This window comes from Genypterus blacodes, unplaced genomic scaffold (genome assembly GCF_046128005.1).
Source record: "Genypterus blacodes isolate CSIRO-AG114 ecotype Tasmania unplaced genomic scaffold, CSIRO-AGI_Gbla_v1 ptg000070l_1, whole genome shotgun sequence".
Classification (NCBI taxonomy): Eukaryota; Metazoa; Chordata; class Actinopteri; order Ophidiiformes; family Ophidiidae; genus Genypterus; species Genypterus blacodes.
In genome coordinates this window covers 415,472-436,414 of record NW_027466880.1, presented here as the reverse complement: position 1 = coordinate 436,414, position 20,943 = coordinate 415,472, and the positions used below count along the sequence as shown (strand labels likewise).

Here is a 20,943-nt window from a genome sequence, read left to right as displayed (position 1 = left end):
CGGCTTTATAGGGTGTTAAAAGGAAGAAAGGATGTATTGTATGCGTGATGATGAATGGGGGGCAAACCCAGATTTAACAGCCTGTCCCGTAAAAAAAGCACCAACCCCCCCTCACGTCTCACAAAGCTCGACTCCAAGGCCAAGGAAGAAGAAAAAATATCATACGTAACGCCGCTTTCCAGGTTTTGTCTCACTCCAAACCTCGTCCGCCCTGTAGACACAAACGCACACGTGACCGGCGCCGACTTCAAACGTGTGCGAGCCGTGAATCATGTGACGCAATCCATCAGTGTGTGAACCTTACATTGAAGCTTTGGGGATTTGACTAGGGTTTGTCATTTTTCGTTTGTCAGGGTGAGCTCAAGCAAATGTGTGTGAAAAGTGTGTCCACAATGCATCTGGCATTGTGTGTGTGTGTTTGTGTGTGTGTTCCTGTTTGGTGTTGCTGTTTTTATAGAGCCATCTCCTGGACAGTAGCCCATGGTTTTCACAGGCTTTCCTTTAAAAGGCGCCGCCAACGACAGGAAGGGCTCCTCCTCCCCGCCAGGGCAGGAAGGCAGGAGAGGATAGAGGGGGGAGGGGGGAGAGAGAGAGGGGGGGGGGGTTATTGGTGAGGGCTGAGCTGGAGTTGTGCGGGGGCGGGGGGGGGGGGGGGGGGGGGGGGGGTTGCTGGTATTGAACTTAAAACAGCTGATGAAAGGGATTGTCACTGAGATCTCCCCCATCTCCTCCCTGTTCCTGTGGTAATTACTCACTCAGCGTATCTGAGGCTCGGAGCTCAACTCTTTATGTGCCGGTGATTAACACCGTGTTACTGTAACCTCAAAGCTTAACACACGCCGGTCAGGAGAAACTGCAGTGATCACCGCTGCCCAATCAGGGTTTCATTGCTGCGTCTATTTAAAAATGGAGGGAAGAGTTGTTTTCCTGGCCCTGTGTGTTTCTGAGAGTGTTACTGCTGAGACCCATCACAAACACACACACACACACAAACACACACACACACGCAAACACAGCCCCCGTGCGGCAGCCTCACACACATATTCACATGTGCAGGCACATTCCACAGTGTGCTGCAGAACATTTTGTGGGGTAGGAAGTTATGTAAAAACTGAATTTGCCGTCCAAAGGAATCTCAGCAGGGAAACGGGAGGAACTTGTTTACGATAATGAAATAAAATAAGAATATAGATTTAGATGAATAGTTACGGAAATCTTTGTGTTGAGGGTCCGTGTACCTTCAGGCTAAAGTCGAGATCAATGGGACGCACGATGTGACACACCGAGTCGCCATCATCAATATATAGCACCACCTGTGTGTGTGTGTGTGTGTGTGTGTGTGTGTGTGTGTGTGTGTGTGTGTGATTTCATACAATTACATTCCACCATCTTTTCTAAAGGCGTAATGAGCAAGAAAACTATTTTGATACAACTTTATAATAACAAAACCATTCTTTATTGTTTGTATAATAATTGTAACAAATAGTTTTATAAGCAGTAAATAAAGAGAAATAATTTTAATAAAGAAAAGAAAAGTTTTAAAGGGCATTACGTTCTGTTGTTATTAATGTTAGTAAAGCAATTCTATAGGATTCTTCTTATTCTTATCTTAACAATATAGTTTTGGATCATTTCCTGTCCTGATTGAACTCTTCTCTCATTCAACAGCTGCTAAGTCAGGCGCTGGCTGTCGTTGTCTAAACAGAGATGTGTTGACCTGACAACAAACACAAGACTAAAGTGTAAACTGGCAGACAGAGGGGAGGAGGAGTGAGATCCAGCAATACTGTTTACTTCCTGTACTTCACTGATAGAAGCTGAGTCAGCATATTCACACAAGAGGAGCTTAGAGGGGGGGAAATGTCCCGAGTCTCCATTTTGACTTTGGTTCTGTGTTAGAGTGGAACATTTATAGCAGAGATTAGGCACACTTTTCTTCCATCCATATGTGAAACTCAGCGCAGGAGTTTTCTCACACACACACACACACACACACACACACACTGATTTCAAGATGTACCAGGCCAGCTGATAAATGTGGCTTCTGAAAGGTGGGGTTTGTCTCCTGTGTGTTCAGCAGAGGTGTGCTGATTGATGTTGTGACACACGGCGGGGTGAGCTGCAGGTTAAGAAGGGAGAGGTCTTTTTTTTCCTAAAGCCCAGACTCAGAGCACTAAGGCTGAGCTCAGTTCAGGGTGATGACAGATCCTGACAGCTCCTGGCTCCCTCCTCTTCTTCCTCCGAGCCAGGTAAAGGCTCTCTCTCTCTCTCTCTCTCTCTCTCTCTCTTCCCCGCCAACCCCCCCTCCCCACTGTGTTCAGCCCCAACGTCTCTCGCTCTGTCGCCTTCCTCTGAGTCACGTCCGTCCCTCCTCGTCTCTCACCGTCCTCAGACGCCGTCAGTCACCGCGTCTCTCCTGGCGCCAGATGCGGCTTCTCCATTTCAATAGCAGCTATGTTTTCCACTTGTTCTCTCAGGGCCACTTTTACATTGTCAGTGTTTCTATATAAACAGAAAACAGTGCTCGTGTTACAGTGCCACTCAGTCAAACTCCGCCTCCTTCGCTTCCACCTCCCACACCTGGGCTGGAACACTAGCACACGCACAAAACGCACAATAGTCTTCACCACCTGTTCACCATAAAACGTAATGTTACCTACTCTTCAGTCAATCATACGCCGATGTGTCAAACGTGATACTCTCTCAGCATCGTACTTCACGTCGCCAACGTCTCCAATTTTACGAACGAAAGAACGCAAAGGAGAAAGAAAAGAGAAATATTTCGCCGATTTGTGAACTTTGCGAAATGTCTCAAATACAAAGAAATTATTTATTCCCTAATGCAATGGCTGAAGCAACAACAAAGAACGGTTCAGTTTAATGTCTCACATCGGTGAATAAAACACAACCAGACCTCCAGTCGTTCCTTATTTCAGTAAGAGAACAAAGCACAGAGCTCAAACGTCGGCTCCAATAATTGTGACGATGAGGTCGCTGCTGCAGAACTGTATTCTCCACTCACAATGTGTTGACAAGGATTTTCACTGCGCATTAAAATAACAAATAGAGACGTAACAGAGGGGTGCATACCTCCACCAAGGCTGAATAAGCCTTAGGAAAAAATGTGTCTGGTTCAAATAATAAACAGCACCATCTCAGCTACACATCGCCGGCTGCTGCATGTTCCTACCTGCACACAGCGACGCCATCAGAGCTGATGCTTCCTCACTCACATGGATTTATTACTATTAGAGAAATGGGCAATATTGATAAATTGTTTAAAATCCAGGCCTTGTTGCAGATCTACACACACACGAACAAACTGTCATCATCTGGTGAACTCGTGATTGTCTAAGGCTTTATTGTTTAAATTCCTGCTGATGGATTATTTCCTCCCCTGAAACATTTGAACATTTGAACAGTGTTGTAGTAAACTCAGTGAGACCCTGACTGATGGGAGTTGCAGGAGCGCTCGGCCCCGTCAGTCAAGGGCAACATGTTGATCTTTAAGCTGATGGTTTTGTAATTAGCGGGCGTTTTTTTCACTCAAGGTCAAAGTTAAACGGTCAGATTTTATTTAACCTCTGCCGCCACTGGGAAGTCTCTGTCCTCCCTCTCACCTCCCTCTCTCCCCCTTTCTCTCTCTTTTCATTTTCCCCTCTCTGTTTTTATGAGATTATTCCTTTGTGTGCCTGTTCTCTCTTTTTGAAACCTTACCACTCTTGTTAATGACGAGCTGTGGGTTCAGGTTAGGGTTGTTATGGTGGAGCCGGGGGGACCGCGTTCAGGCCCCCGTCCTCAGCTACCCAATGAGGGTGACAGGAGGGGGCTGTGACTTTGAGTTTTTGACCCCCGGATTCTTTATTTTTACTAGGAAAAGGGATCCAAGGATGGAGCTGTTGATCTGAATAGCTGCCCAAGGTGACTGGATCCCAATAAAGAGGCAGTCGGCCTGGCCGGGGGCCTCCTTCCCATCCCCGACACAAACTTTATAGGGCCGCTTATGAGCCTGGGCAACTATTAAACCCCGTCCAGCCTGCACTGAGGAATTTAGGGCCAGGAAACAAGGGAGTGGGGGTGGGAATGGGCTGAGGGAGGTGAAGTTGGGGTGACTGAAGGTGAAAGTTGAAAGGCATGTTTGTCGGAATCTGCCGGCTCTGTTGCTCATTCTACTCATCACTTTGAAATGTATAACAGGCGTCCGACTCCTTTATCTGAACTTTGTCTCTCTTTTTATTTCATTGCAAAACTGCGGTGTTCCTCATCTGGACGTACTTGTTGCCATGTCGGCTTTACATTGTTTGTTTTGCGCGTTTTCATTAGCAGCAGTTGACCGACGTCGCCTTTGCCAAATGGTGTTATACAGTGCGTCATCTTCTTAGCGAGACAGCGAGAAGGAACAGAGGGAGACAGCCCAGTCTCATAAACATCCCTCCTCTGTTTGTTCACATGGGGCTCAGGGTATATGGGCAGGCCTGGGTGGACAGCCTTCCAAATAAAAGTGTGTGTGCGCAAGTGTGCATGTGTGTCACACAAACACAAAATTCAGATGTCAGTCAAAAAGGCAACACCCCTGCTCTCTCTCCCCCCTACCCAGCAGTAAATGGAGAAGCCAATCAAATCTCAGCTGCCAATCAGCATTTTATCAGCAGGGCCATCTGGCCATCAGCTAATTGTGTCTCTTTTAAGTCCCTGTCGATCAGCACCGTCACCCCTCCCTTTTCTCTTAAAATGTCTGCCTTTGAGCTTTGCCTTCTGGCCCGCCAAGCTCAGAGGGGTGGCCGGCCGGCCGGCAGGGGTGGGGGGTTGTTTGTTGACCACTGTTCCTTAATCAGTATTGGCTTTCTCCGTAAGACTTTTAAGAACTTACAACAACAAGTTATTGTGACAGGGTGAAGCCTCCCTAAGGGTTGAAATGCATATCAATCCTCATCTCCTTCTCTTTCTGTCTCCCTGCAGCGGTGGAGACCCAGAGCACGAGCTCAGAGGAGATGGTGCCCAGCTCTCCGTCTCCTCCTCCTCCTCCTCGAGTCTACAAGCCGTGCTTTGTGTGTCAGGACAAGTCGTCTGGCTATCACTATGGAGTCAGCTCCTGTGAGGGCTGCAAGGTAGGCCAAACCAAATGAAACCAGAGACACGTCAAGCCACATGATGGTTCAGGGTTTACAGGAGTGGGGCGGAGGTGGAGGGGGAGAATCTCATGTTAAACTTCAAGATGCACTGCCAGTTGTCAGGTTTGTTGTTGTTAAGCTGCCCTCTAGTGCACCTTAACAAGAAGTGCACGATAAGAATGCAGCAGAGTTGCATTTTAAAATCCAAAAAGTGCAAAGTTCAATGGTACAACTGCAGAAACGGCAAAGAAACAAATAAAAGCTGAGATTTTGGAAACCATACAACAATTTTTGAGTGTTTCAGTTTATTTATAGTGACCAATACATGGGTGTTAACAGTAAAGAAAGAAGCTGCCAAGAAGACTTCTCACCCCTCTGTCAGCCAACAAGCCGTGCACCTCAGCCGGACCGAGAAAAAAAAGAAAGAAAGAAAGAAAGATAGGGGCAAACTGCCAGCAAACTAGGGAGTGTTGTTATGTGTGTCAGTGAGGGAAACATGTGAGCGCTCCCTTGTGCGGCACAAACAATTAGTGCTCAAAGACATTGTGCTTTAATGTTTTTTTCAGGGTTTCTTCCGGCGCAGTATCCAAAAGAACATGGTGTATACCTGCCACAGAGACAAGAACTGTCAGATCAACAAAGTCACCCGCAACCGCTGCCAGTACTGCAGGCTGCAGAAGTGCTTTGAGGTCGGCATGTCCAAAGAAGGTGAGCGCCTGAGACAACAAGGATACAAGGACACGGGAGACCTGCAGGGACGGAACGAGGACGAGCTCGGACTGTTTCTGAAGTGCTTCAACAACTTAAAGAGTGTCGTCTTTCCCTCTGGTTTCCTGTAGCAGTGCGCAACGACAGGAACAAGAAGAAGAAGGATGTTAAGGAAGAGGTGGTGCTGCCGGAGAACTACGAGCTGAGCGGCGAACTGGAAGAGCTGGTGAACAAAGTCAGCAAAGCTCACCAGGAGACCTTTCCTTCTCTCTGCCAACTTGGCAAATACACCACAGTACGTTTTTTTCCAAATTCTTTTTCCCCTTTATGCACAGTCACATCAGAAACCCACACACTCCATTCATCCATAAGCCCACTGCTCTGCCCAGAAGTCAAAACACAGTATGGTCTCAGCTCACACACAAACTGCTGCCTGTGTGTCTCCCCTCGCAGAATTCAAGCGCTGACCACAGAGTGCAGCTGGACTTGGGCCTGTGGGATAAGTTCAGCGAGCTCTCCACTAAGTGCATTATAAAGATTGTGGAGTTTGCCAAGCGTCTGCCAGGCTTCACTACGCTCACCATCGCCGACCAGATCACCCTCCTCAAATCTGCATGCCTGGATATCCTGGTATTAAGCACACGCTCCTGTTCCTGCTCCTCTTTAACCTCCCACCCCCCTCCCCCTCCCCTCCCCACCCTGAGCACTCTCTCATTTGTCATGCAGCTTAACTTCTCAAGTCAAAAATTACATGTTCTCAAAACTTAACCAGCTGGCATGAAAGTACACTTGACTCACTGTCCTTCTTCTGTCTCCCTCCTCTCCTGGTTAGATGCTGAGGATATGCACCCGCTACACACCAGAGCAGGACACCATGACCTTCTCAGACGGTCTAACTCTCAACAGAACCCAGATGCACAACGCTGGCTTCGGTCCGCTCACAGACCTGGTGTTCGCTTTCGCCGGTCAGCTGCTGCCTTTAGAGATGGACGACACGGAGACGGGACTGCTCAGCGCCATCTGCCTCATCTGCGGGGGTGAGTAGGAAACATTGAGGGAAAGACTTTTTACACATCCAGGCGTCTAATAATAATTACCTCTTACATTTACTGAAGTGACAAAAGCCAAAACTGATAATTGTGAAGAAGTGTGTTACGCAATGTTGCTTCGTAAAGGAACACGAGTAAGAAAGGAAAAGAAGGAAAACATAACAAACAGCAGAAGGAAGGAAGGAAGGAAAGAGGGAGGGAATAGAAAAGGAGAGAAGTAAAGAAGAAAAGATGACACTAGTGATGTCATTAGCTTTTTCAGTGTTAAATATATAATCAATATCTGCAAACTATATTAATACCTGAATACCTAACTAATAAGTATTTCCCTCTGAAATATAACTAAAAGTCTAACATCCCAGTGTGAAAACCCAATTTAGGTGCAACTATCTCAAAATTGTCCATTCATTGTATCGCTTTGACAGACTTCTTCTATTTCCTTCCTTCCTAACTTGTGAAACTCTTTCCCTTCTGTCTCAGACCGGATGGACCTGGAGGAGCCCCAGAAGGTGGACAAGCTGCAGGAGCCCCTGTTAGAGGCTCTGAAGATCTACACCCGCCGCCGACGCCCAAACAAGCCTCACATGTTTCCACGCATGCTAATGAAAGTCACAGACCTCAGGGGAATCAGCACCAAGGGTGAGACCTCTCAGGATGTGTGCATGCAAATAGAGAACGATGTCATCTGCATATCTGATAATCTGGTGGTTGATCTCGACTGTCTGGCCGACCTTTTCTATGTAATAATAATGAACCGAATGTGTGTGTTTGGACGTGCAGGTGCAGAGAGAGCCATCACATTGAAAACAGAGATCCCCGGCCCCATGCCTCCGCTGATCAGGGAGATGCTGGAGAACCCCGAAGCCTTCGAGGACAGCAGCGACTCGGCGGACAGCGCCCCGCCCCCTGCGCCCACCATCCAAGCCATTAAGCAAGAGGAGAAGGCCACGGACGAGTCGGCGGTGGAGGAGGAAGACGAGGAGGAAGAGGACGACTACTGGGACGAGGAGAGAGAGAGAGGCGCGGACAGTGACGCCGAGCTCTGGGCCGAGGCCACGGCGGTGCAAAGGAAAGGCGTGACGGGGAAAACACAGTGAGAGAAACGACGACGCTCCTCCTGCGTCGCCCCGGCTCCAAACCCCCCGACAGCATCAACTCCCACAATTCCAAGGCTCTTCTTCAACAACTGAGGGTCCATATTAACCCCTTGTGCCACACACAGATACTTCACCCACTTACACATCTGCCACACTATCAAACACGCTTACTACACACAGCACACACTCATGCATACACACATACTCCGAAAAAAAGGAACGGGAGAAGAAAAAGCACTAAAAGGGTCGGCGGGGTCGAGGAGGGGACCGGGAAAATGACGCTGTGCCAAAATGAAACTGTCTAAAGATAATTTCAAAGGTTTTTTGTCGACACAAAGAGGGAAAAACGTGGGAGCCTGGGAGAGCAGCAGCGGACAGAAGACAATGCACTCCTCTGCTATCTTTAAGGGCTACGCTTTGTATAAAGTTCATGTAAAATACAGTGAAGCAACAGAACTCTATTCTCCAGACACCACAAATGTCTTTTCAGAATTCCTTTGTAGTCCTATTCAGAGATATGCTACTTATTTTTGTTATTGTATGTTTTTTTTTCTTCCTAAGCATGTACACAATTCTATTCTGCCATTATGCCAGTGTGTGTGTGTGGGACTTTAGCATTTGTTTTTTTTGTTTTTTACGTATATTTTTTTACCCAGGCTTGCACACCTTCTTCCATTAGATTAGATTGAACTATTATCATGCATTTCTGCTTTAATGTGAGGCTTCAGCAGCAAAGAGAAGAAGCAGAACGTGACAGAGGACATGAGCAGGACTCAAAGCACATACGGTCTCAAACACCTTCACCAAAAAAACCTCTGATGAGTACAAAACTGCTCCGCGCGCACACAAACTCTCACTTTAACTCCGCTTAGGCTCGTTTTGGAAACAAGTTTTCGACAAAAAATACACACTTACAGTACAAATCTGCACGGGTTTAGATTCGAACGCTATCACGCAAACTCAGGTCGATGGTATCAGGGTCACGTCTCACCAGTCGATTCAGTATTTTTAAGAGATTTTGCTCCAATTTCCAATAAAGCTTTTTGCTACTAAGACGCTGCAATAACGGTAATAAATAAAGTAGCGGAATATTCTGCAGAGCAGCCAGGTACATGAAGCCATAAGCAGCGGTGCAAGTAAAGGAGTATTAACAGAGAAATGCAGTTAATTACTCCAAAGTACTTATTGTGAGAAAAATCCTTTTAGAATTAAATTGCTGATGTAGTTGTACATAAAATTGGGGACACGAGATTTCTCTGTAAATTCAGGAAACTCTTTGTATAATATCTAGAAGCCGTATGTAGTGGGATGAAAACAGCTTTATCTAGAGTGAGAGTAGAAAAGAATTTCCCAAAATACTCAAGTAGAACACCTTAAACATTTACTTAAACATAGACGTTGAGACACTTTACTAAGATACTTTCTATATTAATTTTCAGAGTGAGCAAAGAGTGACACAGCATCATTTAAGAATCATCAAATCAAATCAAATGGAGCAATTTATTTCACAGAAAACCTCAGGTGTGTGTGTGTGTGTGAGTGTGTGAACGTATGCGTGTTTAATATTGTCATCTTGGCCATAAATCAATCAATGCCAAACACTCCAGTAGAAGCTCAGCCGTGTGTGAAGAGACGAAACACGCTGGGTTTGGTCTTTAATAGACTGGAATCAAGATTTTTTTCCTGAAGACGTTATTCACTCTGAGACATCTGCTGGTCAGTGTGACAAAGTACAAATGTGTAAATGGTGCCAAAGCAAGGAAACTAAGCATCAGGTGACAAAGTGAAGTGATGTACAAGATCCATGGACAACATCTGCAGCCATCAGGTAAACAGCTGGTGAAGGACACTAAGAAATAATATTACAACAAAATCAAGGAGAAAAGAGCGTCGCTTTCCGTTTAAGTGGATCCTGTAGTTTAGCTTCAAATGATGTGTTCCTGTACGACTGATGCAAAAACGTGATTTTTGTAAAATAAATGCTTATAATTGATTTTTCATTACGGCTATGTGACTTTTCGTGCAGCATGTGTAGTATTTTTTCATGACGTTTGTGAGGCTCAGTAAAGGAGGATTCCACACACATACACACCAAATTTGGTCATTCTGGGGCGAAAGTTGGGGGAATTAACTTCTGGTGTTTTCATTTTAGCAACACAACGCGACCCCTGTGATGTCATAAGGGTCAGCGCTCCTTCCAGTCATAAATGCCTCCTTAAAGTTATTTTTATAGTCCTCCTTGTGACAATAAACTGAATTTGTTGTATAAAACCAGACACGGTCCCCTATTTGAGAGCTGTAAGTGATCGGATTCTCCGTTAGAATGGAGCCCGGGAGCGTTTCACACGGATATGTCTGTGTGGAAAACACTGCCGCAACATTACTGATGTAGTACGCTGATAAACAGGGACAACAAAGAATCAAAAAGGAGCCATTCAGTCCCAAATCAGGCAGAGAAAGAGAGGAAGTGGAAGTTTAATCACAGCTGGAGACAAGAAAGACACAGCGACAGGGGCAACTCAACACCCTTCACACACACACACACACACACACTGGTGTTTGATCTGGTCCATTCAATATGACCATGTGGGCCTTACGGGAAATGATCAAATATGAGGGTCCAGTCATTTTTGTAACATACAGTTTGTGTACATTGTGGAGGAGGAGGAAGTTTTAATATCTCAAATGACCTTTGAAGCTGGAAAAGACTTATCTGTTATATTTTGTTGTATTTTACATTCGCTCTTAAGCCGTGTTTGTTATTTATAGCTTTTTTATATATATATGTAAACTGTAGATATAAAACGTCTGGGTGCAAGAATCTTCCCCTCACACAGGCCTGCTCATGATGTCATCTCTGTACCATAACGGCCCCTCACACACACCCAGATGAGACCGGACTGATCTGCTCATGTTTTTACCTTTTTATGATAAGCTAATGAACTTCTGCTTGTGTTGATGGTGTTATCTTTTTTTTTTGTATTTTGATATTAAAAAGCTTATTTGCAGGCTTTTTCATTTGTCATCTTTGCTGTTACTTCATGTATCACACACACACACACACACACACACACACACACACACACACGCACACACACACACACACACACACACACACACACACACACACACACACACACACACACACACACACACGCCAGATAGGTGGACTTGTTGGATTGCATGAAACTGATTTAGGAGTGAAATTAAATAAAACAGTGCATAGAGAGAAATGTGCAGCTTTACATCATCAACCACAATTATGTTCAAACTAAACTTTGATAAGAATGTGTGATGATAAGTCATTTGAATATAATTTCAAATTCATGGTTGACATTCTCATAATTAAAACAAGCAACAATAAATGTAACAATTGAACCCAGAGGACCTCAGCACAGATTTAGAATGGACTGGACCACACACACATACACATACACATACACACACACACACACACACACACACACACACACACACACACACACACACACACACACACACACACACACACACACACACACACACACACACACACACACACACACACACACACACACACACACACACACACACACACACAAGTTACTGCTACTGGTGCTGGACTTGAAGGTTTTGCGAGGAATTGGCAGGACTGGAAAGGAGAAGAATGGAACAGATGAACTGATTCCTTATTTCACCTGAAACTATTTATGGCTTCCTCAGTTTGGTACTACTTCATCCAGATGTTTCGTCAAAGGGCGCCTAAGTTGAACACGAAGTGTAAGTAATATAACATATTTACTCGATCCTCCAATTTGAAATCAATTTGCAGCATCGTTCCACTCTCATAAATCTGCAGGTGACTGAGACTTTAGGTCAATGCATCTGAACTTTCATTCCAATGTCATTTCAGTGTCACAGATGGAGAGAGAGCCTTTATTATACCTAAATGTGTCTTTATAGCTTGCGGTGTCATTTGTGTATGTGTGTGTGTAATGGCACATACGTATCTTATCATTTTACACCAAACAACAAACTTCCATCAACACGTATTTATTATAATGAAAGCCTGTAAGACCTCCACATCTCTCAACAATGTCTCAGATAAATAAAGAAAAAACAGTCCTGCTCTTCCATCCTGGCGCGCTCCTCAACAAACATCTCACGCTTGTCTGTGACACACACCCACACATTTGACACAGCTTCAAGATTCACACACACATGCAAAGATTATGGGCTGATCTGCCACCGAAACAAGATGTACAGCCCTAAATTCATCATCCGGCACTTTTCCACCAAACAGAACCAGCGTACGGACAGAAAAACAGCAAATCTGAATCTAGAATGAAATTAGAACAAATCTGAAGAGTTAAAAACGTTCCTTTGCCTCACATGCAGGCACTCGTGAGGTAAAAGCTTCATATCACAATCATTTGCCTTTTTTAAAGACCATTGCATACATAAAGAGCTACAAAACACCCTCAGAATAAATCACAAAACATAAAGATACCCCTGATTTCTCCTCTGAACTTAAAAGTTGTAAACAAGCAACCAGCCCTCCATCCGTCCTTCTGTTGCTTCACCACATGGTGGAGTCAGCGAGCTCACTGCAGAGGGGAAAGAGAGTGGTTAGGGATTTTGAGCATCAAGCCTTCACATAGGTGTTTATCCCTGTTTGGACTTTGTGTTGTGACACAGCAGCCAGCAGGGGGCGTAATGGGTTGTATAAAGTGTGTATTGATTGCGTGGTGACAGATCTGGAGCGTCACCTCAGCATGGGGTCAGTCAGCTTGGGCAGGATCATTGGTTTCATCTCAGCAGCTTGGGGGTCAAAGTGCGGCCTCTTCTCTTCCTGGGTGAGGCAGAAGGCAGATGAACTCAGACTGAAAGTGTTTTCTATCCCATGATGTCCGAGATTTACAAACTTATACAGACTTTATCCACTAGAGAGGAAATAGGGAAATACTACTGATATAAACTCAAAATATGACATGATTGCGCAATACTTCATGTCCATCTACTTAATGTTTTGCTTTATAAAGTTATAAAACAAAACTTAATCATGGCTCAGGCTGAGGATGTGGATCTATCAAGACTTAGATTATAAGTTTATAGTCATGCAACTACACGGCTGTATGTAAGTGTTGAATGAGTTTGATCTCAAATAAAGTAAAATATTGTTATCCTGTCATTTTAATGTTCCCAAACTCACCAGACAGACAAACTTCATGTCTGGGTTTAAACAAAAATGTATCTCCTCCAGACAGTCCAGACTCTGCTGTGTTAGAACTCATGCGTGCAGATGTGTGTGTGTGTGTGTGTGTGTGTGTGTGTGTGTGTGTGTGTGTGTGTGTGTGTGTGTGTGTGTGTGTGCAAATAGACTGACATACCTGTGTGTCAACAGCTGGAGTGTCTTCTTTGCTCTGGATGAAGCGTATCTCAGCTGCGATCTCCCCTCTGCTAGGCAGTTCCAGGTGAGTGGACCCGAAAAGAGGCGAAGTGACAGATCTGAACGATGTCGGGAACGCAGGCTCCTCCTGCTTGGATGGAGAGCCGGGACCTGTGTGGAGGAGCAGAGGGGGGATCTTTACTTTGCTGAGCTTTAACATGCAGAGCAGAGCAAGCGTGTGGAGAGAATTCACTACTCACAGAGAGAAGAGGGAACTTCAACTCCCAGCTTCTGCTCTAACTGATGGATGTAGCTCAGTAAGTCCTGGGGAGGAGGAGGAAGAGGAAGAGGAGGAGGAGGAAATGTCATCAGAGAAAATGTGGAGTTATGACCCTCTAGTGTGCAGATAAGCTTATTCCAAACATCTTGGCAGTTCCTTCTCGAATAAATCTCAAATTGTGTTAAGGTAGTACTTTTTTGGAAAAGACACCATTTTTGGATTTTAATCAGAATATTGTTATTTTCCGGAAGATTTTACTCTGCAGACCATTTAATATCAATCAGGCTGTGTGTTCAATGTTATATTATGTTATATTTCCATCATAAAGTGTTGTTGTTGTTGTTTGGTGGTCTTGCCTCCTTTTCCAGCTGCTGCTCCTCTTGCTCCTTCTGCACCTTCCTCACAATGGCTCTCATCTCCTGCGCCTCCCTGTTCGCCTCACTCAGCAACACCTGCAGGGGGCAGCAACATTACATTCAGACCATTTCGGACACACACACACACACACACACACACACACACACACACACACACACACACACACACACACACACACACACACACACACCCCACAGCCCTCCTCCCACACACACGCACACAGTCTGACCTGGTATAACTTGTCCTCCTCTTCCCCTGCAGCTGATCACGTGACAGTGAGCCTGAATGTTTACTCTTTCTATTTGTGCACGTATGTATAAATGCAGAGCGGAGCTGAACTCTGACATGGTAACCTGGAGTTTCTCCTGTTTCCAAAATCTAATCCGAGCCCCCCATAGTGGCTCATGAGTCGCTATATTTAGAGCTGAATGTGTTTGCGTGCTAAATAATGGCGATGGATTTACTTACTCTATTGCAATCTCTGTCCCTCCCGAGCTCTACTTCTATCTTCTCCCTCTCCATCCTCTCCTCCTGAAGCCATTCCTGTTTCCTCTGCACCTCACAGCTCAAATCTTGTAATTTCTTCTTATCAGTCTGCGTGAAAAAAAGTTGAATATTAAAAACTCTGACAGGGATCTGTGCTGTGCTGTGTCTGTTTCGGGGTTCTCTGCTCACTTCTGCCGCATGTTTGTTGGCTTCTCTCTCCAAGGCCAAGGCGGCTCTCTCCTCCCTGAGCAGCAGGTTCTCCTCAGAGAGCTGCAGGGTGAGCTGGGCCACGTGGAGCCGGGCTTGGTGCAGCTCGGCGTGGACGTGGGTCTGGTGTCCGCCCAGATCCCTCAGCTCCCTGCGCAGGCTCTCGGTGACGTGCTCGCTGGCCTCCAGACGCTCCTGCAGCCCTCGCACCTCAGACACGGCCGCCTCGTTCTCCACCTGGAGGGACAGAAAGGGGGACAGAGAGGGAAAGGTGTCTCGGCTTTTAGAGAGTAAGAGGGAATGGGTAGATTTTGCTGTAGGAGTTGTTTCTGTTGAGACAGGTTTGGAGTTAAACGTCATTATTACCTGCAGAGCTTTTCTCTTTTCCTCGTCGTGAGTCATCTGATTGGACATCTTCTTCAGTCTCTCTTTCAGCCTGCAGGAGAGTAAATAAGGGGAGTTGAAAGGACCCATCAGGGGACAAACCTCCCCCTCCTCAAAGCAAATGTCTGCGTCCTCTGAACCACGCTCACCTCTCCACCTCGCCGTTCTCCTCCTTCGCCCTGTCAGTCAGGATCTTGACTGCATCTTCCAGGTCTTTGATTCGCTGCTGATTCTCGTCTTTCTCAGACAGCAGCTTGCTCAGTTCAGAGGTCAGATTCACCTGACTGTACTTCACATCCTGTCAGTGTCGGAGGGGGAAAACATCATTTCAGATTCGTTTCGACTTCCTATGGCATTCATCTGGTGATGATTTGTCCTCACCTTGTGTTTTCCCTCCATCCTCTTCATCATCTCACAGTTGTGGTCCAGGTTTTGTGTGATCTCTGCTATCTCCTCCTTCAGCGCCTCTCTCTCTATCTCCCATTCCATCTTTGCTTTATCGCTCTTCTCCTTCTCCGTCTCCGCCTCCTTTTTCACCGTCTCCAGAGCCTGCTGGAGATCCGCCTGTGTTTTCAAGGATTCCTCCAACTGACTCTGCTCACAAATGTAAAGAAAAGAAGGAAAACCCTGAATAGAAGCTCTTGGTTTTCTCATATTGGACCAAATCAACAGAGCAAAGTGCTTTAAGTAAAACTCTCCCCACCTGCAGGAGCTGAGCCTTGGAGACGACCAGGAGCAGCTCCTCCTCTCCGTCCTCCGCGTCTTTGTCCTCCTTCAGCGTCTCCAGCTCATCCAGTGGTTTGGGGGCACAGAAAGTGAAGGGGCGACTCCGAGCACAAACCTCCCCCAGCTTGTCCACGTAGACAAACTGGTACTCCTCAGGACTGGGACGGGGCAGGTACGACGCTGTGTCAGGGGAGGAAACACACAGTTTGGTTTATGTTCCAGCTGATCCTTAGATTAGCTAGTTTTATTGATGTATTTGTTTGCTGATTTGCTTCTAGATGGTGAGATGCTCACAGTAGAAAAGTACACAGCAGTTCACATTGTTTGGCTCAGTGTAGCCTTCAGGGACCAGGACCCATGTGTAGGTGTGATACTGCTTGAGGGAAGACCAGTCGACCTTTGACATGACAGCAAACACAGAAGAGCTTTAGGAAACATTTATTTTTGGTGTGTGCGTGGGGGCGGGGGGTGGAATCGTACTACAGTCAGTAAGATCTACCGGAAATATTCCTATCCAGTCATGGCTGCTCCACTGATGCTCGGGGGTCAGACTGTAGTGACACTCCACTCTGGTCTGGGGGAAATAAAGCTGCCCCACATTTCGAAACACCACGGCTGCTTGTTGATCCATGGTAACGGGAAGCGGTGCTGTTTAAGAAGAAAACATGGATCCAGTGAAACGTGCTGCTCCAGGCTCAGCTTGCAGGAGCAGCAGCTGATGAAAGGCGATAGCTGAGTCAGCTCAGGAATGCAGCATGCAGCTCATAACACCAGACACTTATGGATCTATTATACATCTATAAACATCATCATCTACTCAACACTGAGGTTATGGCTCTTAAACTGCTAAACTACGGCAATATGGCCAAAATGGTATCATTATTTGTTAGTTATTACTGTTATTCATAGGAATTTGTACAGGAAATCCTATAAAAACTTAAAATAAATATGAGAATTGGACAGATTTTTGTTGACCAAAAAAGTATTTGCATGTAAGTTTAGTTTAGTGAACATGAAACATAATAAATCATTTTCACATTAAATATTCATTATATCACTCTTTTAGTTAAAGGCAGTTCCCTACATTTCAGACTGCATCACTATAATGCAAATATTATACAGCCACACACACACACACACACACACAGGCTCTATTATTACTTATTATTAATTTATGTTCAGCATCTGGACCTGGAATCAGAACTGTGTTCATAAATAGATGTGTTTTAAAAGAAAATTAGGAAAAATCTGTAGTAAACTTGCTTTAATTTGGAAAAGATAATATGGAGTTATATTCACTTCCATAAATGATAGAAAAATGATATGTTTCCTGTAATTCTTATTAATTATGGGTCACCACTCTTGTATATTAACACACAACATTCTACCCACAAAGGAATAAATCCAATACACATCAATAAATAAGTAATCAATTAGCCAACAAACTAAATAATAATGAATAAATCCCTAAACACTGAGTTGTAAGTGTGTTGTTGAATCTTACCGGCTGCAGTCAGATCTGTTTGCTTGTGTTTCTGGTCTGAGTTGTCCATCTGCTCTTGGCTCTGTATTAGTAGAAAGTGACACACAGTCCGGTCAGGTGCAAGACTTTCACAACAGCAGCAGCAGCATGTGGACGCTCTGTGGAAACTGATGCTGATGCTGGAGGATTATGGGGGATGTAGTTTGTGGATGTTTGTCACCGAGCAAACACTCCAGCTCCCATCTGAGAGCCACAGGTGCACGGATACAGGATCTGTAAGGGCTCTTCCATGCAGCTTGTTGGAGTTCTTGGTACTGGGTGTTGATGGGTGGGGGGGTGGTTGAGGTGTGTGTGTGTGTGTGTGTGTGTGCGGGGGGGGGCGGTATGCACTATACTAAGACTAGACATTTATGAGTGAACCCAGTGACCCTAAATGAGTGGAGAAGACAAACACAGGAGACTTCCCCAGTACGGCACGGACTTCACTTCAATCACGACGTGGGAATGTAAAGAGCGATGTTATTCTCCATTCTTGTTTCTTTCAATCTGATTGTGAAACAGCCACTAATTTGTGCAACATATCAACATCATCAGCCGTGTGTGTGTGTGTGATTGCTTAATACACATGTTCTCACTCCTCAGCATATGCTGGAGTTGCAGTTTTGGCATAGATCTTCATTTCATAGCGTCAGTTTCAGGACCCGCACTGCCAAAGGGAGATCAGAATACAAACAACTTAGAGAACTCATTCAGCACAGCGATCACATGCTTGTGACCCACTGACACCATTAACAGCAGACTTTCATTAGGGACCAAGCTGATGCCTGATGAAGTTTTGTGTAGAAAACGCTATTTTGGTTGATTTAAGCCATTTCAACCATACAGAAAGGCTATGAATAGAAATGAAAACAAAGTAAGAGTGAAAGTGAAAAGTACAGTCCGTGTTACACCAACTGGTCTGTTCAGTTTAGAGATTAAAGTTTCCTCAAAGTAAGATGTGGGTTGGAGTTCATTTCAGCACTGTCCAGTTAAACTAGTGTAGCAGCATTGGTGGCGCTGGTTGATCACGGCCATAAGTACACGTGAATGCAATGAGCCTCATCGCTCTATGAGGATCAAGTTTCTATCCGTGAATGTACTGCTGCACCTTTTCAGCACCATCAGCAAACCAGCCTGGTACGACTGCACTGTGAATACATGAAGAGCTGTTGATTCACCGTGTTGATTACTGTGAGGAGTACACACACACACACACAGCTGTGAAACCATTCTTTGGAGGCTTAATCTGGAAGACAATAAGAACATTGATATATTAATATCATACTCTGTTTATTTAAACAAAGGCCATATAAAGAACAAAGCAAACCAAGTGAGTGCTTGCAGAAACTGAAACAGTGTAAATTAATAAAACACATGATCAAAATATATAAAGAAAAGGTAAATACAAAGGCTACAAAAGCACCTTAAATGCGTTTAAGACAAAATCCTGGTCGTTTTCTTCCTGAGTTGAACAGAGAACTTCACACTGTTTCTTAATGTTGACTTTATATTGGAATGTTGCCCAACTTTATACAGCTTATACATCAAAGTAAACTAATGCCTTTTAAATTACTACTAGCAAATGTCATTGTTTTATATAACCTAAAGAGGTGTCATCTATATCCAATATTACAATGTAATAATGCAATAAAATGCTGCACTTAGATTGCAGACGACATGTTACACCTCTGCAATAACGTGATCTTTTCCTCAGAGAATATTTAGTGTGGCCAGCCAGTCTGATTACCCAGCAAAACCTTTGATTATTAATAATTCATGACACGTGCATCCAAAGGCCTGTGGAGGTCAGCTGAGGTCCTCATGAGGGGCATTAGGGTCCTTACAGCCAAGTGATGCTGTCCTGTCCAGATGGGTATCATGCTCTCTCACACACACTCATTCACTCTCACTCTCACTCTCACTCTCTCACACACACACACACACACACACACACACACACACACACACACACACTGAGCAGCCAGAGGGAATGTGAACGTTTCAGCTGCTCACCGACTCATGAATAGAATGTATATATATAATCTGTGTGTGTCATAGAGAAATACACTCGGGGTCACGTGCTCAGCAGCGCCAGGACGCCGAGCTCGGCCAGTTTGTCTCTGGCTATGGCCTCCCAGCCTTTATTGGCCTTTGGGTTCCGGGGTGAAGGATGCATGATGCCCTCCACCCGCACGTCCACGACCCCCGCCGCGGACAGAGCCCGACGCGCCCGCTGCTCCGCCACCTTGCCGACGCCGATCACCATGTTGATGCCGAGCGCCCGCACCGCCTGGCACAGCGCGGTGTCGCAGAGATTCAGCAGGGCCTCTCGCTCGGCCACAGGCAGCTCGGGGGGCGTTAGGTTCTTGCCGGTGGCGCTCATGAAGAGGAGCGGGCACAGGTTGTGAACAAAACAGTGGCGGAAGAACAACGTCGGGTCCTCGCACAGCTTCCGGAAGAAGCCCCAGAAGCGCGAGCCGCTCACCTCGCGCTGGGTGCTCGACAGTCCCTTGATCCGCCGCTTGGGGTGCTCGTCAGCAGGGTGACCCACCTCACCCGTGATCTGAAGCCAATCAACCACTGACCTGACATCACCAAAGGGGACCTGCAGAGAGAGGAGGAGAGCTTTAAAACTATTCAACCCAATCACAGCGATACAAACAAAAATTCAGTAACATAACAAAGTAATTAGCGGAGTACTTACTTTGCATGTTGTACAGTAAACTCATAGAAAACTAGTCTTGGCAATTTAGTGCGGATTTGTTGATGTATTTATATTCTGAATCCCTTTATACTGTGTTTTTTAAAAATGCTTTAGGACAATATGAAGATATCCAATAATTTCTGTGACCTTTTATTGACAATCTAAATAAGTCAGGACAATAGGTGATACGTTTATAATGGGAAAATTATGCGTTATTACTCCATCCTCCACACCCAAACTAACACCCTTCCTCTCCGTCTTTGCTTACCCCGGTCTGCGCCATGCCAAAGGGTCCGGGATTCATCCCCAAAAACAGGACGCTTTGTCCGCCGCGGCAGTACTTCTCCACGTAGCAGCGGTGCGGCTCCCACGCGTACTCCAGTGGGTTGTAGATGTACCGCACAGGCTCGCTGAAGGAGAGGCGGCGGAGGTGAAGGTTCAACTCCAGCTCAACCTGCAAGAACCTGGAGGAGGCAGTCAGGCCGGGCTCCGGGGTCTGGACGGTCCCGATCCCGGACAAAGGCAGCGCTTCCTCCCCTCCAGCGGCTCCGGACGACTTCCCTGTTTCATTGTCGTAAAACATGTCTGCTTGTAAGTATAATAGAGGGACAACAATCCGTTAAGTTACAGTTCGACCGCTTGTGTTAGGTTTGAAGTTGACAGTGTGCTAAACGAGTTAATTTGGATCCATTGTTTTGATCAGTGATTACGTTCGTATCGACCGTCTTCTTCTTCTTCTGCGTTTTCAAAGAGTGAACTCAAAGCCTCTGCTGCCCCCTACAGGCAGGGTGGAGGTGCGCCACTTTATGAATTAAGAAATCTGCTCCAGACCTGAAACGTCACTTTATACACAACAAGCAATACCAACATTTGTTTCAATACCTTATGAACTATGACCTAGTTCTGGTAGATTGAATAGCTCT

At 45.5% G+C, this 20,943-nt stretch overlaps 3 protein-coding genes across 8 annotated transcripts in view; 1 reads left to right on the top strand and 2 right to left on the bottom strand.

Moving 5' to 3' along the window:
• Positions 1 to 10,978, top strand: part of LOC143005277 (retinoic acid receptor gamma-B-like) — a 29,526-nt gene extending 18,548 nt beyond the window's left edge. For all 5 annotated transcript variants that reach the window (XM_076156578.1, XM_076156579.1, XM_076156582.1 and 2 more), the window contains 7 exons: positions 4,960 to 5,108; positions 5,678 to 5,819; positions 5,951 to 6,114; positions 6,273 to 6,449; positions 6,652 to 6,856; positions 7,349 to 7,507; positions 7,649 to 10,978. In XM_076156578.1, the coding sequence (XP_076012693.1) occupies positions 4,960 to 5,108; positions 5,678 to 5,819; positions 5,951 to 6,114; positions 6,273 to 6,449; positions 6,652 to 6,856; positions 7,349 to 7,507; positions 7,649 to 7,965 (1,313 nt within the window). In that variant the 3' untranslated portion in view covers positions 7,966 to 10,978. The remainder of the gene's footprint in view (positions 1 to 4,959; positions 5,109 to 5,677; positions 5,820 to 5,950; positions 6,115 to 6,272; positions 6,450 to 6,651; positions 6,857 to 7,348; positions 7,508 to 7,648) is intronic.
• A 1,018-nt stretch (positions 10,979 to 11,996) lies between these two features.
• LOC143005276 (calcium-binding and coiled-coil domain-containing protein 1-like) lies at positions 11,997 to 17,460 on the bottom strand. Of its 2 annotated transcripts, XM_076156576.1 has the most exons (14): positions 17,299 to 17,460; positions 16,294 to 16,442; positions 16,089 to 16,191; positions 15,772 to 15,974; positions 15,450 to 15,662; positions 15,218 to 15,366; positions 15,051 to 15,120; positions 14,667 to 14,921; positions 14,460 to 14,585; positions 13,970 to 14,065; positions 13,594 to 13,657; positions 13,335 to 13,504; positions 12,714 to 12,796; positions 11,997 to 12,551 (listed from the first exon to the last, which is right to left on the bottom strand). In XM_076156576.1, the coding sequence occupies exons 1-14, from the start codon at positions 17,345 to 17,347 to the stop codon at positions 12,524 to 12,526; spliced, it is 1,758 nt and encodes a 585-aa protein (XP_076012691.1). In that variant the 5' UTR covers positions 17,348 to 17,460; the 3' UTR covers positions 11,997 to 12,523. The 2 variants fall into 2 exon arrangements, with proteins under 2 accessions (XP_076012691.1, XP_076012692.1); XM_076156577.1 differs by lacking the exon at positions 14,460 to 14,585 and having other exon boundaries at positions 17,299 to 17,459.
• Positions 17,461 to 18,587: 1,127 nt separating this feature from the next.
• Positions 18,588 to 20,882, bottom strand: LOC143005156 (single-strand selective monofunctional uracil DNA glycosylase-like). The gene is made up of 2 exons (XM_076156371.1): positions 20,289 to 20,882; positions 18,588 to 19,921 (listed from the first exon to the last, which is right to left on the bottom strand). The coding sequence occupies exons 1-2, from the start codon at positions 20,601 to 20,603 to the stop codon at positions 19,391 to 19,393; spliced, it is 846 nt and encodes a 281-aa protein (XP_076012486.1). The 5' UTR covers positions 20,604 to 20,882; the 3' UTR covers positions 18,588 to 19,390.
• Positions 20,883 to 20,943: the final 61 nt, after the last annotated feature.